We start from the raw sequence: 14,171 nt of genomic DNA, 5'->3' as shown, positions 1-14,171 counted from the left end.
AGACCAATCAATTCTACACATGAATCAGGGTGTATCTTTGAGAAAAACTTGAAAGTTTAGGTGTGATAAGAAAAACAAATAAAAATGAACCATTTCCCCATAGACTTTACATTGGCTCCAAAATCGCATGGATCCAGAATTTCTGGAAGTGCCCTCGCCACAACTGCACGTGCGCTGCGCTCGAAAATGATCACGTGACCAAATCCAGATGAGATCACCGTATTTATCAAGGCTATAGAACTCCAGGTAAGGACACCAGCCGTTTGACCTTGAACGCCGCCGGCCGGCCGATGACGTCATTGGAGGCAAGCCGGCTCGGCGGACACACAGGGCAAATGCATAACGGAGGGGCGTTGGAACGTTGCGGGAGCCAGGGAGATATTTTAAAGTGGTTGCATACCACCATTGTTTGTTGATTGATCTACAGACTGCATCCTTTTAAACCTCGATGCATCCTAGGCCTGGATGGTGCGTACATTCGTGGAACGATCACCCCGTCCGACGTCCGTGGTCGAAGCTGTCATAGTATTTAAGACACTAAGACGGGTGCAATAACGGCGATCCGATCCCGTCTCTGGCGAATTTAGAGGGGTCGTAAGGACCCAGGCCGAATCTGACCGTCTATTTTTAGGGAAACGGGGTGGGTGAATTGACAACCGATGGCTTAAGAGATGATGAGAAGGGATCCCGTCGTCGATTGTTGTTTGACAGACAACACATCAATGTTGGGCGTATTACCATCAGAGGTAATGCCTGAACGTAGGCAAGCATAGGTACGTAGGTATTTATAGTCACCGTGCATCCTATGATCCTTCCGGCTCTGAAATGGTCTTGTCAGACCGAAAGGGCATAACCCAACAAAACAATCCAAATTTTGTTAGTTGGCTGCGTGGTGTAGTGGTTAGCACACTAACCTCGCGTTCGAATGACACGGGGTTCGAATCCCATCGCCGGCCGATGATTTTGGCGTGTTGTCCCAGTAAACATGCCGACGTCGGCGACTGGGGGCTCGAATCCCGCCGCCGGTTGATATTTTTGGCGCTTTGTCCCAATAAACATGCCGACGTCGGCCCCGTCGGTCCAACGACGAACGATCTCGTCAACCTCGGCAAACGACCTCGGCGCGACGTCGGCTCGACGTCGGCTGGACTTCGGCTGGACGTCGGAACATGCGGGCATATCCGACGTCCAGCCGATGTCGGGCCGAGGTTGAACCGACGTTGGGCCGACGTCGGGCCGAGCCTCGGCCCGACGTCGGGCCGACGTCGGCATGTTTACTGGGGTAGGGGAGAGTGGGGTGGGTTGTATCAGTTTTTACCCCGAGACTCATAACCTCGTAACTATCCGTGATGAACTCATTATTTCCATTTTATCCCCTTCCTTGATTCTTCTGCTTTTTGTGCAAAGTAACTTTTCCGCTACCTCTACCAGTTTTTCTTCTACGGTCTGTCGAATAGAACAAAGTTTTTGATACAACTTGCCCCATGGCTTGGGTGAGTTGCTATATCACATGGTGGGGTAATTTGTATCACTATTTCACGTTTCGAGTGTGCTTGCTACTGGTTTTCAACATAACAACAACATGTTAGCGTTAACTTTTACGCTGGCGTTACCTCAGCTGCCACGCTGAAAGGACAAACACTTTAGCATTTTATTATGAATAATTTAGCCGGAAACGGGGTGGCCGTGCTTCCCCCGGCTTCCCCTACATGTTAGTAATGGATAGCTGAAAGTTGGCATGCATAACCGTTTATCTTTTATGAATCTTGTGACACCAACAGCAGCGTCAGATTACGTTAGGTGACTGACCGATGACAACATTAGCGAGCATCGATTCGGCACGGTCCAAATATGCCGCAATTTCGTAGCGCTCCAGTACTGCCAGAGAATCCAGGCGGTGGGGGGCATTTTTTTGCCCCCCCCTTAGTTTTTTCGATATATCTCGAGAACCGCTGCGCCGATCGTCACGAAACTTTCAGTACCCTCCCGGGAGTAGTTAGCGCACATGGTGACCAAAAATTTTTTCCAAAGGCTATGATAGATTGGCCGCTAATGACGTCAGAGTGACGTCAATTCTGCCATTTTCGACCCAAAAAAGGTTTCGCGGGAAGAGCTGTCAGGCCTACAGCTTTAGATATAGGTACAGAAAAATGTTTTTGACATAAAAGGTGTGGAATCAAGAGGGCTACAAAACTCAATTGCGATTTTTCGAATTTTTTAGATTTTAACCCGCGCGGGGCTGGGGGGGGGGGGTAAATTTTACCCCCCCTCGCGAATTTTTGCGATATCTCAAAAACGGCAAACTTTCAGTACCTTTTCTTACATCAATTTGACACCTTCCCTGAAAATTTGAGCGAAATCCGTCGGAAAATTTTTGAGAAATTGACGTTTTAGTGACGTCATGTTCGCCATTTTCGCCTCAAAAACGGCAAAAGTTCAAACGCCGCTAACATCTTCATTTTTAAAGGAATCAAGACGTAACAAAAAAAGTTATACGTAATTTTACTTTGTCTATCAAATGACTATCTCGGTTTTTTGAAAATTTTGGATTTTGGCCTAATTTTTTTCAAAAAACTGATTTTTTTGGGAAAATCATTATAAAATCCAAAATTTTGAGTCTATCGAAAAAACCGGAATATATGTCAGAGAAATGGTCTATGTGCACCTACATACCTAATTTTAGAAGAATCGGTTCAAAAAATGTGGGAGTTATTCAAAATTTTATGACGTCACGACACACAAAATTTTTGAAAAATGACTTTTTTGGAAGTTCTAGACCTCGTACGGAAACAAAAATAGCACCATTCGATTCGCCGTGAAAAACTGCATCAGATAGACACCTTTTTAGGCCTTAACAACTAACTTCAAAATTTGACCTCACTTGACCTGACCTTGACCTGACCTCGACCTGAAATTCATCCAGAGGTGGTCCATATCACTTATTGAGTGTGCCTATTGAATTATATGAGTAAAATGACCCATAAAACATGTGTCGCACATGCCCTTTTCTATATTTTGTTTTTTGGTGACCTGACCTGACCTGACCTGACCTTGACCTTGACCTCTGAATGATATTGTATGCAACTAATATTGTCTTGGTAGCCTAAGAACACGTTTTGGGCGATCAGTCTCAGTCCATGACTCCATTCTTCGGCAACTACGGTGCAAGGCCGATACTGTAGAAACTTGCAATTTGTACCCTTGACCTGACCTTGACCTTGACCTCAAACTTAAAATTAAGTGCATGTTTTTAGTAGTTCGTGATGAGAGCTTTCGATTGGCGTTTGAATTTTCCAAATCGGACCATTAGTTCGGGAGATAACAGGGGGGGGGGTAAAATTTACCCCCCCAGCCCCGCGCGTTCGGCTGGAGACCCCAGCCCCGCGCGGGTTAACCCCCAAAAATAAAAAAATAGATTTTTTAAAATGTAATAGCCGAAAAATCCAAAAAGTTTTTTGAATTTCGAAAAAACGGAATATATGTGATAGTCCCTACCACCTTTTATCTACATACCAAATTTGAGATCGATACCTCTTTTTTTGGCCAAGTTATAGCGAAAAAAAACTGTTCAAAATTGATGACGTCAAATTTTCAAACTCAATTTTTAGCAATTCTAGACCTCGTAGCGCAAAACAAAGACCACCATTAGACTCCCCGTGACGAGCTGCATCGAATCGATACCCATTGTATGCAAAAATATCAACTTTGAAATTTGACCTTTTTTGACCTGACCTTGACCTGACCTCCACCAGAAAGTGACCTAAACCGTACCTGATGGTCTTATAACCAGCACCATTATGTTGGAAATGAAAAACTGGCCATAAAACATGCATCGCACAACCTTAGTAAAGTTGGGTTCATGTGGTGACCCTTGGTGACCTTTGGTGACCTGACCTGTGACCTGACCTGGTATGACCAGTGACCTCTAATAGCAACATATGTACTAGACAACTGACTCCCTATCGCTGATTTTCGACAAAATGCGTTTTATTTGGTGTTACAGCGCTTTCCCTAGAAGCCCCGTGAACGGTGAAACATTTTATCTTTGACCTGACCTGTGACGTTATCGGTGACCCCGAGGTCAATGAAATTTGGTTTCCTTCGACAAATTTGATAGGGCTATCGAACGCCGTTTGAATTTTCCGGATCCGTCCAGTAGTTTCGGAGATATGTGGGGGGGGGGCAAAAAAATGCCCCCCCCCCCACCGCGCGGAAGGTGGCCGGGAAGCCCACCGATGAAACTTAGGTACAGGAAGAAGTAAGCCCCGAGTCATCACAGCGTGTATTGTCTTCTTGCACTTTTCATAAGGGTCACCTGAGTTCAGGTCCGTCAGGTTGATCACGTGCCCTTCAGGTATAAAGCAATGGGAGACTATACCTAAAACGGCGTGGAGTCGGATATTATGCCTCTCTTCTAAGTTCTTTAGAGTACGACGCCACCCGCGCCGGGCTGGGACCCGAGGTTGGGGTGTTTGGACACCCTCTACTCTACTCCTGGGTCACCTATGGACACGTGGTTAGAAATAGAGGCATTTTAAAGAGCGTCGATAAGCATGAAGAGAGTATTTCGGTAAATCTTTAGGTCAGCTGAAAGGTGAGGTCGCTAAAGGTCATCAGAGGCCAAAGCTGGCTTATTTCAATTTTTTTAACTAATCGGTCACAACTCGGGAACAAATATAGGGAGCTAAAGCGCCGCGGAAGAGCGCATTCGATAGCTCTTCTAAAGCCCTTTCTGGGTAATGTTCTCAGATTTGACACAAGGTGAACGCCAGCCCAAACGGTTTAGGGCTAGAGCCAAACACCCTTAAAATTAGCGTTTTTACGGAAAAAGTATTCTTCTGTTATCACTAGTAATAACTTTTGACCCAAAACCTGCATGATGTTTATTTTTACCGGCATCCTTTTACCCTGGTCGAGACGCGCCGAATGAACCAGAAGTTGACCTTTATAAGATCTTTTAAAAGTATGACCATTTTATTTTTGCATACATTATTTACTCACATACAATCAGATCCCTGCCTTGGGGCCTTTGGCCTGAGCTCAGAGGTCATCGGCTAATATAGGAACTCAAGAGGAGGCATATATATGTTACAGTTAGTATGCGAAATCCGTTAGTTTGCAACGCAACTAGTTTCGTTGCAAACTACCTGACCGGCCAGGTAGTTTGCAACGAAACTAGTTCCGTTGCAAACTAACTGACCGTCCAGTTAGTTTGCAAACTAACTAGTTAGGATGCAAACAACCTAGTTACTTTGCAACGGAACTAGGTGTGTTGCAACGGAACTAGTTGTAATGCGAAATCGACGAGGCAGTGGCTCTATTTGTCGGTTATATTCAACTTTTATGTAAATTTTAACCCTATTAGTGGCAGGGGGGGGGGTTGTTTTTATCCACCCCTCAGGTTTTTCGGGAATATCTCCGAAACCGCTGAAGCTACGATGCTGAAATTTTCTGACTTTTCCTAAAACTAAATTGGGCACATTCCCTGAAAATTTCAAGTTCATAACTTTACCAGGGGCGGCTCCAGAGCACTGGGAATTGGGGGGTCCTATTCGTGAAGCGAGTCATTTGGGCGAAGATCACGATGCTGCACCAGTTTTACGAACAGTGGATAAAAGGTAACATGTGATAACATATACAGTTATTGTGCATCCTCTTTTGACACGTTTTTGCTATAATAGGCGGATCCAGGCGTCCAAAAAGGGGGGTTATGTTTTACTTCCCAACATAGGTGCCCTGACACCGCCTATGCATTACCAATACAACTTTAGTCGTTCTCTCATAAGAAAATTATAACATAACAAGACCATTACCACCCTTTTTAGAAACAGTACCAACAAAAACCTTATTTACTATACTTTTTGTGTACCCCCAATCTCAATGATCTGTATCCGCCTATGATTTTTGAAAATGCATATTTTTAGGATCCATGTGAATTACTGGTTCATTCTCTATCGATCGGCAAAAGTTGCGTTAAGATTGGTTCAGAAACCTGGCCGTGATAAACAGTCTAAAATGTATCTGCAATTTGCCCGTTTTTACCCCCCTCTACCCCCCCTATTGACATTTTTTAATTTTTATTTTTTTAGAAATGTAGATCACGTTGAGCGAAATCGAATGCCGTTTGAATTTTGAAAATCGGCCCGTTAGATCTCGAGATATCAAGGGGGGGTCGTAAACAGCCCCCCCCCCTGCCACTAATAGGGGGTAGCCAGGAGCCTGCCACTAATAGGGTTAACAGCGGTTGTTAAAACAAAGCTGTGTTTTTCTTACGGGTGACACTGAACATAAGACGGGTGGTCACATTTAGGATAGAAACAATGAATTAACCGGATTCGACTTCATAACGTTACGATCACTGGCGGATCCAGAGGGGGGGGGGGGGGGGCGCCCAAAATCGCTTCGCCATCCACGCAGCGCCCGAAAGCGACACATTTTTACTTATTATGAGAACGAAACGAAAACTGAACAACTTTTAAAATCAAATACTTGTTTTAGATTGCACAGCCGTGTGTAAGGATTGGAATCAAAATCCGAAAGGTTTTTGGAATTTGGAGAAACTTTTTGGGATTATGTCTCCCGCGACGTTTAAGACCATCTTTCTGGAACCGCCAGTGATCACCATAAATGCGTAGACATAACCCGCGCCCCACTGGGCGGGGGGGCTATTCATAGCCCCCTCCCGTTTTTCTGCAATAGCTTCTAAAATGCTTGACGTATCGCCGCCAAACTTTCAGTACCTTCGGCTGCATCAATTTGACACCTTGTGTCAAAATTTAAACTTCGTATCTATCATAGGTCGGCCGGAAATGACGTCAGAGTGACGTCATGTTCGACCGATTTCGACGCAAAACATTGAACCACGGGAATCGCTCCCAAGAGCTCAGTTTTTTAGTTAGATCCAATTTCTTTGCATGAGAGGACTCAGAATGGAATGCGCTATCAAACTGTTATCTCGAAATTTAAAATTTTGTAAACTTTGAAAATTATACATATTAAAATTTCAAAATTTGGATTTTTATATTTTTTTCAAAAACATTTGGACTTTTCGAGAAAAAAAACGGAATACGTATGATAGAACACATGCTTATAACTTAGGTACTCTAGCAAGTTTTAGCCAGATATCTTCAAAAATGGCCAAGTTATACGCATTATAGCAAAATTTCACAATTTTAGATTTTTTCAAATCAATTTTCTGTACGAATTATGTAGACATCGTACACCAATATAAACAGCACCATCGTGTTCCTGAGCTCAAACTGCATCCAAAAGAAATGTTTTTTGTTGAAAAATTTCAACTTCGAAATTTGACCTTTTTATACCTGAAAGTGACCTGACCTCAGCTATATTCAGATGAAAATGGCCTCAAATGACACAGGCGACACCGAAATCGAACTCTATGGCCTAAATGGACCATAAAACATGTGTCACGTGACCGACTTATGACATAAGATTTCCGTGACCTATGATGACCTGAACTTGACCTGAAAATCAAAGTACAAGTTTGGTACCCTCAGAGTATCTAAAGCATCTGTTCACGAGTATGTACAGGGTGGACCAAAAAGGATGGAAACATTTTGAACTCGCATAAAATATGTGTTATTGCATGCAGGTGACTGAAAATGATACCAAACGAGAGTACATTTCGTGGAAATTCATAATGACATCTCCCTCATCTGCTTTTTCTCGTTTTCAGTCTCCCACAGCAAATGTTCGAAGAGGCCACTTTTGCGAGACAGGCAAAGAGCGGCCCGCCTGGCTGCTGACGCGATAGCCCGATGACACATGTCCGCTGGTTTGGCTCGCACAGCCTTGGTGATCACTCTCTTCAGGTAACAGATGCCTTTAGAACTTTCCTTGTAGACCTGGCCTTGAGATGACCCCACAGGAAAAAATCCATCGGGGTCAGGTCAGGTGATCAGACAGGCCAGTTCCGACAGGCACTGCGGGATATCAGCCGGTCACCGTGGTTCTCGCTCCACTTGAGCGTTGTTTCGCGATGTGAGGAGGCGCACCGTCTGGCTGAGGTCCATGAGGTCCATGAGACTGCCATACTTCGTTTGGGCTCACTTCAACAACTTCTTTAGCGTCGCTTGGTAGCGCTTTTGGTCGTCAGCCACGGTGTTGTCGCTCCCATCCTCGAGCCGAAGTGGAACTGGCCTGTCTGTCTTCTCTTCTGACCTATGGATTCCTTTCCTGTGGAGTCATCTCAAGGGCCAGGTCTATAAGGAAGGTTATGTAGGCCTCTGTTACCTGAAGAGAGCGATCACCAAGGCTGTGCGAGTCATACCAGCGGACATGTGTCATCGGGCTATCGCGTCAGCAGCCAGGCGGGCCGCTCTTTGCCTGTCTCGCAAAAGTGGCCTCTTCGAACATTTGCTGTGAGAGACTGAAAACGAGAGAAAACAGATGAGAGTGATGACATTATGAATTTCCAAGAAATGATCTCTCGTTTGGTATCATTTTCAGTCACCTACATGCAATAACACATATTTTATGCGAGTTCAAAATGTTTCCATCCTTTTTGGTCCACCCTGTAAACCAAATATAAGCCTGATCTGACTTGTAAGACGGCAGCCAGAGCCCAAAAGGTGAATAAGCCAAATATCGATAACTTTTACTTTGACCTGACCTCTGACGTCATCGGTGACCTCGAGGTCCATGAAATTTGGTTTCGCTCGACAGTTTCTCCGGGGCTATCAGATGCCGTTTGAATTTTGACGATCGGCCCAGTTATAGTTTCGGAGTTAGGAGCCCCCCCCCCCCCCGCCCCCCAGTAGGGCGTGTTATACACAGACCCCAGTGGGGCGCGGGATAAGCGGAAAGTAAAGGTTCTGCTGCCGATTTCGGAATATTCCAGAACCGAGTCGCTGACGAACTCCTACCTCCACAACCGATCAGTCTGTGACGCAACCTGCCCTTGATCATTGGCTGTTACCGAATGACCCAGCACCGCTAGGTCACCTGACTAGGCAAGTCGCAGTAGGAGTCGGCCGGTGAGACAGATTCTTGATCGCACGCTTACCCCGGATCACGGAACAATATGGGACAATACAGTTCAGTTCTGTTCTGTGCGGCGGCGGTGGTGACTGGTGTTAGTGTGTGTCGCAAAAAAATCAAAATCGCAAAATGTTCCCCGGAACTGCCCCTCCTCTGGATCCGCCAGTGACCGTCACATTATGTAGTCGAATCTGGTAATTCACTGTTTCAATTTTCATCCATAAATGTGACCACCCGTCTTACTTGTATGTCTAGTGTCACCCGTTAGAAAAACACAGCTTTGTTTTGACAACCGTTGTTAAAATTTACATAAAAGTTAAATAAAAACGACAAATAGACCCACTGCCTCGTCGATTTCGCATTACAACTAGTTCCGTTGCAACACACCTAGTTCCGTTGCAAAGTAACTAGGTAGTTTGCATCCTAACTAGTTAGTTTGCAAACTAACTGGACGGTCAGTTAGTTTGCAACGGAACTAGTTTCGTTGCAAACTACCTGGCCGGTCAGGTAGTTTGCAACGCAACTAGTTGCGTTGCAAACTAACGGATTTCGCATACTAACTGTAACATATAGACCTGAGAGCATATTCGCCACATAAATTTACGGTTCCACGGTATGTTGCGAATCCTCCACTAGATGTCATTGGGAGCGTTGCCGCCTGGCGGAGGTCGGTCGGCGCCGCCCGAAATAACACACGTGCGGCCGCCGAGCGGGCGGGCCGGGCGGCGGGTCGGGGTCGGCCGCCGCCGGCCGGCCCGCCAGGCCAACAGACAGTGCGTGCCACGCCCGTGCGGCCGCCGCGGCCATGCGTCGGAGACGGCGACGGTGACAGTGTGACGGTGTGACGGTGTGTCTGTGTGACGATGGCGGCCTCCGACACTCCGAACGGTGACGACGCCCCTCCGATCGTCACGCTCAGTGTGGAGCGGGCGCTACTACCCATCGTTCAACAGGTGAGTACCGCGCCGGTCGGCCGACCCCGCCCCTCCCCGCGGCGGAGTCTGGACTGTGCGAGTGGGGGGTGGAGGGAGGGAGGGGCCGCGACCTGGCCTGTCACCGCTACGCTCCGAGACTCCGCCAACGGCAGCGAAGACGCCGTGTGGAGTCGGCCAAAGGCGGTGTCGCTGTTTGAAGTTCAGCCATGCCTGTGCTATGTCAATGTGCGTTTGTAGGAGCCCAGGTATGCCACAGGTACCATAACTGTCAATTTATAGGTGGACGAGAGACTTCAATGTCACGAGTGCAAAGATAGAGCTAAATGGGTCAAACAGGGACACAGCATTACATCGATGTGGAAATTGCCTGCTGAGAAATGTGGAAGAGTAAGCACCTACTTCCATCACGAACCGCGCTAATGAAATGGTGAACTGCGCATATGACTTCGTAAACGAGAGTGCCTCTCTTATAGTTATGAAGCCTGAACTTGAAAAGAAGTCCGGGCATCGATATGCTCGCAGTTTACTATGGCATTTGACAGTGTGACCTATCAAACACTTTTTGCACATTCAGGAACACTTAGACATAGCACTTGGTGGAAAGTTTGTTACAGAAATGTGAAAAGTCACGCCCTGACTTTCATGACTTTTTATATTATATCGAACGAGACTATCTTGTATGGCATTCAAAGCTTCACGGGAACCTTTGCATGAGCGAGTGCAATTCATTGCAAGTGTGTCTCAAAAGGCTGGCTACCCACCTGTTGGTCCACTTTTATAACCTTTGAGAACGTTTCCTGCGTGTGGCGGTAACACATTTTTGTGACCTGGCATGCGCAATCTGCAATATTAGCATGCCTCCGGGTAAATGTCAAGGTCATGGCGGTCCTGCATCACCTGGCTGGCAGACGTAAGTGCAGAGGCCAGCCGATGATATGTCTGTCCGTGGATCTGGCAATATTAGGCCAGTTCAACGAAATAAGGTATCTAACGAAGAGGTCGCGGACATTTTTCTACTTTGGGCATTGCATGACAGAAGTATACAATATGGATGTGACGTCACAAGATCATGTGAGGTCATCATATGACTTATGAATGACCTGCCGAATCGAATGAAATGCATCCTGCTTAGTCATTATGGTCTCATTGAACTGCAACCTAATAGCAGGCCCATTGCTATTCTAATGCAATCTCATTTTACCAGTGTCCTGACCCGTTGTTCTGTAACACTTTTACCGGAATAATTTATTAAAAAAGTGCACCGTACTTTTGCATCATTGACCTAAAATGCGAGATAATTGGTTGACCATACACCTTGACATTAGTTGCTGCAGTGGCCGCACCTCGTGATGGTCAATCAATCTCGTGTTTCACGAGGCGTAAGCTTGATGAGGGGCGAAACGACGAGGAGGAGACTTCCTACATACCCCAGTGGGGGCGTATGTTCAGGTATGCAATGCATGCATGCATTCAGCAAACTGATATAGCAGTGGTTAAAAAAGAGATAAAAGTTCACGTCACATAGATCGAACAAGTTGTTGTTTGCTATTCATTCTTTCCTATAAACAGCATGATTTTTTTCGTTTGTGTGAAGTGCACCATCCAACGTCAGGTTTGGACAGAAATAATCAGTGAGTCATTGGCTGATCTCACTGTCTCAGCAGTTTGAGCGTACCGTTTATGTTGATAAGCCATTTACCAGTTTTGGTTGGAATACCATGCCAAATAGAAAACAGTTACTTAGCCAACGACTGAAGGAACTCACGTTATGTTTTATTATACCTTTGTGAAATGTTGGAAGATCCTTTTTTAGCCATGTAGGTACTCGCGATAGCTAAACAGCTAGTTGCATGCATTGATGGGTCTACCAAAAATGGTTTCCAATGGGGATGAGGTGTACCATTATATTTGCCTCCAAATGTTCTCAATTTTCCGAAATGCATGCTTTGGCTTCCATCTCCATGCTCTGATGTGCAATGCACACCAAACTTATAATAAAAGTCATTTACGTAGGGAAAACGACAGACCAAAGGACGCTGGGAAAGGAGCAAATGCCCCAACTTCCCTTGTCCCTTCCCTTTGCTTTCCCTTTGGATCCGACAGTGATTGAACAATAAACATGAAACAAGGAAACAACTATATTGATTATAATGTCTATCAGGTACCAACCATGCGCGGGGCTCATGAATGCTGAAATTCTGTTATACAACAAGTCGCAATCCTGACGACAATCGGCAGCTGGTTGAAAGCTTCACTGTCTGTCTAAATGTCGGCTCACCTCCTAATTATGCTGACTCCGGTAGAGGTGTCGTCTTATTGAGCTTTTTTATAAACCCAATGGTCATTAGGTATGGGCGTTGCACGTACCCACTGCGCATATTTATGCATGGAAGCGGGTGTGTAATTGTATCGTGCACGTATCCTGGACACTCGATTACCTTCTCGTATACTGCCTACAACAAAGAAAACTATATTGTGTGCTGCAGTGCCCAGTAAAGAACCTAATCCGCCTGCGGGTTCAGATAAGTGACGCCACGTTTGTCGGTACACAGCTCCTCGGAGGCCACTGGGCTAGGTGGCGGCCGTATGCCTGACTGGACCAGCCCATCTGCCGCTCCCCCACGCTATCTCAGCCCCTGACGGGCCGTCGGCCGACACCCACTCTCTGTACGGGCAGGTAGCTCCGGCAGCCAGCCGTGCCCCTCGCGCCGCCCCATGTACTCTGGTGACCGGCCAAAGTCCCGTCAGCGCCGTTAGAAACGCGCCCCGCGCCCACCGCACCACCCCATTCTTCTTCCTCAAAACGACGCTGAATTCCTCGTCTGTCAGAGGAGTTTACTTTTCGCCAGAATGCAGAACACGGCACGCATTTGGCAGCGCGGCTATTTTCGTGGTTACCATTGACGCTGTTGGACAGCTGCACGCTACAGCTAGCACCCAGCCATTAATTACTTTATTTTGTTCATCTTAGTTGAGGAAATGAGGTTTAATGCCTTCGCACAACTCCGTCGTCTAGTATGAGCTGAGCTCACACATGTGACTGATGTTCCTCTCCATAGATGGCGCTGGTAGTGTACGCCTGAAGTTATACTGCTCCGCATGGCATGACGATCGTGAACTGCTGGAGTATGGAACGCTTGAGTATGGGATCCATTAGCTCTTTGGATTGGGTGCTGGATACGGCCAATTTTATCGTGCCTGATCTTGTACTGGGTGAACAGTAACTTCTGTTTGCTCCTGCTGGCAAGAGGTGGCGCGGGCACCGTCGCCGCCGACGTCGCAGCCGACGCAGCTGGGCGGGCGCTAACGCCGGTCGGCTGCCATTATCCGCCGCAGGAACAATGTCCTCGGACACGATAAGACGAATCGGCGCCGACTGCTGAATGGAGAAGGGCTGAGCGTCCGGTCGCCGGCCTGCCCCGGCGGATACCCCCTCCGCGCGGCCGGACGGTGGTCACTCTGCGAGCACAAACTATGCTAATAAAGCACACCGACCCCTGTCGGTGTAGAGAAGCGCTAGAACAGCGTTAGGAGTAATTACGTGCCACATTGATGTGGTTTAGGTCTGGGGAGAGGATGCCCGACAGATGGATGCATTTGACGATGTGAAATGCGTATGGCTGGTTGGGCAAAGGGCTAAGTGTAGTTGACTTATACATATCGGGAGAAAGATTTCGTCGTCAATAGGGCTGTGAATGACTTTATTTTTAATCATAAGCTTTCGTGGGGCAAGGAAAATTTCCATTTTTCACCCAATGAGAAGTCGGTTTCAACATTATCATAATCATATAATCATAATCATGTATTTCGGAAAACATCCATCGGGTGGGTTTTCAGTTATCCACGTCATACAAGTACCCAACATAATTCCTACAATATGTCACACAAAAGAAGGACATGTACCCGACTAAAATCCTTAAAATGGTTAAAATACCTACAAGGTCTCAAGCGAGATCACTAGATCAACCGGCACCGGTCACCTGCCTCTTGAAAGAAGCGTAGGTGGCGGAGCTCCTCACACATCGTGGCAGCTCATTCCACGCCCTTACGGCTCGGGCGTAGAACGACCGTCTGGCGAATTCGGTGCGCGTGCGCGGCACCTCGAGTTGGCCGTCGACAGTGGCCCTCGTCTCACGTGCAGCTACATCGGAACGACTGGTAATCCGTGTGCGTAACACCTCCGAGGCCCTGGTATCGTGTAACAGTCGGTACATGACACAGCTGTCGTGCTCAGTT

The 14,171-nt window shown here is 46.7% G+C and overlaps 1 protein-coding gene across 3 annotated transcripts in view; it reads left to right on the top strand.

The window, feature by feature from the left end:
- The first annotated feature begins 9,684 nt into the window (after nucleotides 1–9,684).
- The window catches only part of LOC122390687 (alpha-catulin-like), a 78,030-nt gene continuing 73,543 nt past the window's right edge, over nucleotides 9,685–14,171 (top strand). The window contains exon 1 of one of the 3 annotated variants that reach the window (XM_043383860.1): nucleotides 9,685–9,953. In XM_043383860.1, the coding sequence (XP_043239795.1) occupies nucleotides 9,864–9,953 (90 nt within the window). In that variant the 5' untranslated portion in view covers nucleotides 9,685–9,863. The remainder of the gene's footprint in view (nucleotides 9,954–14,171) is intronic. The other 2 variants (XM_043383859.1, XM_043383862.1) reach the window with 2 other exon arrangements.

Source organism: Amphibalanus amphitrite, unplaced genomic scaffold (genome assembly GCF_019059575.1).
Source record: "Amphibalanus amphitrite isolate SeventyFive unplaced genomic scaffold, NRLGWU_Aamphi_draft 000405F_arrow, whole genome shotgun sequence".
Classification (NCBI taxonomy): Eukaryota; Metazoa; Arthropoda; class Thecostraca; order Balanomorpha; family Balanidae; genus Amphibalanus; species Amphibalanus amphitrite.
This window is presented reverse-complemented; position numbering and strand designations above follow the sequence as displayed.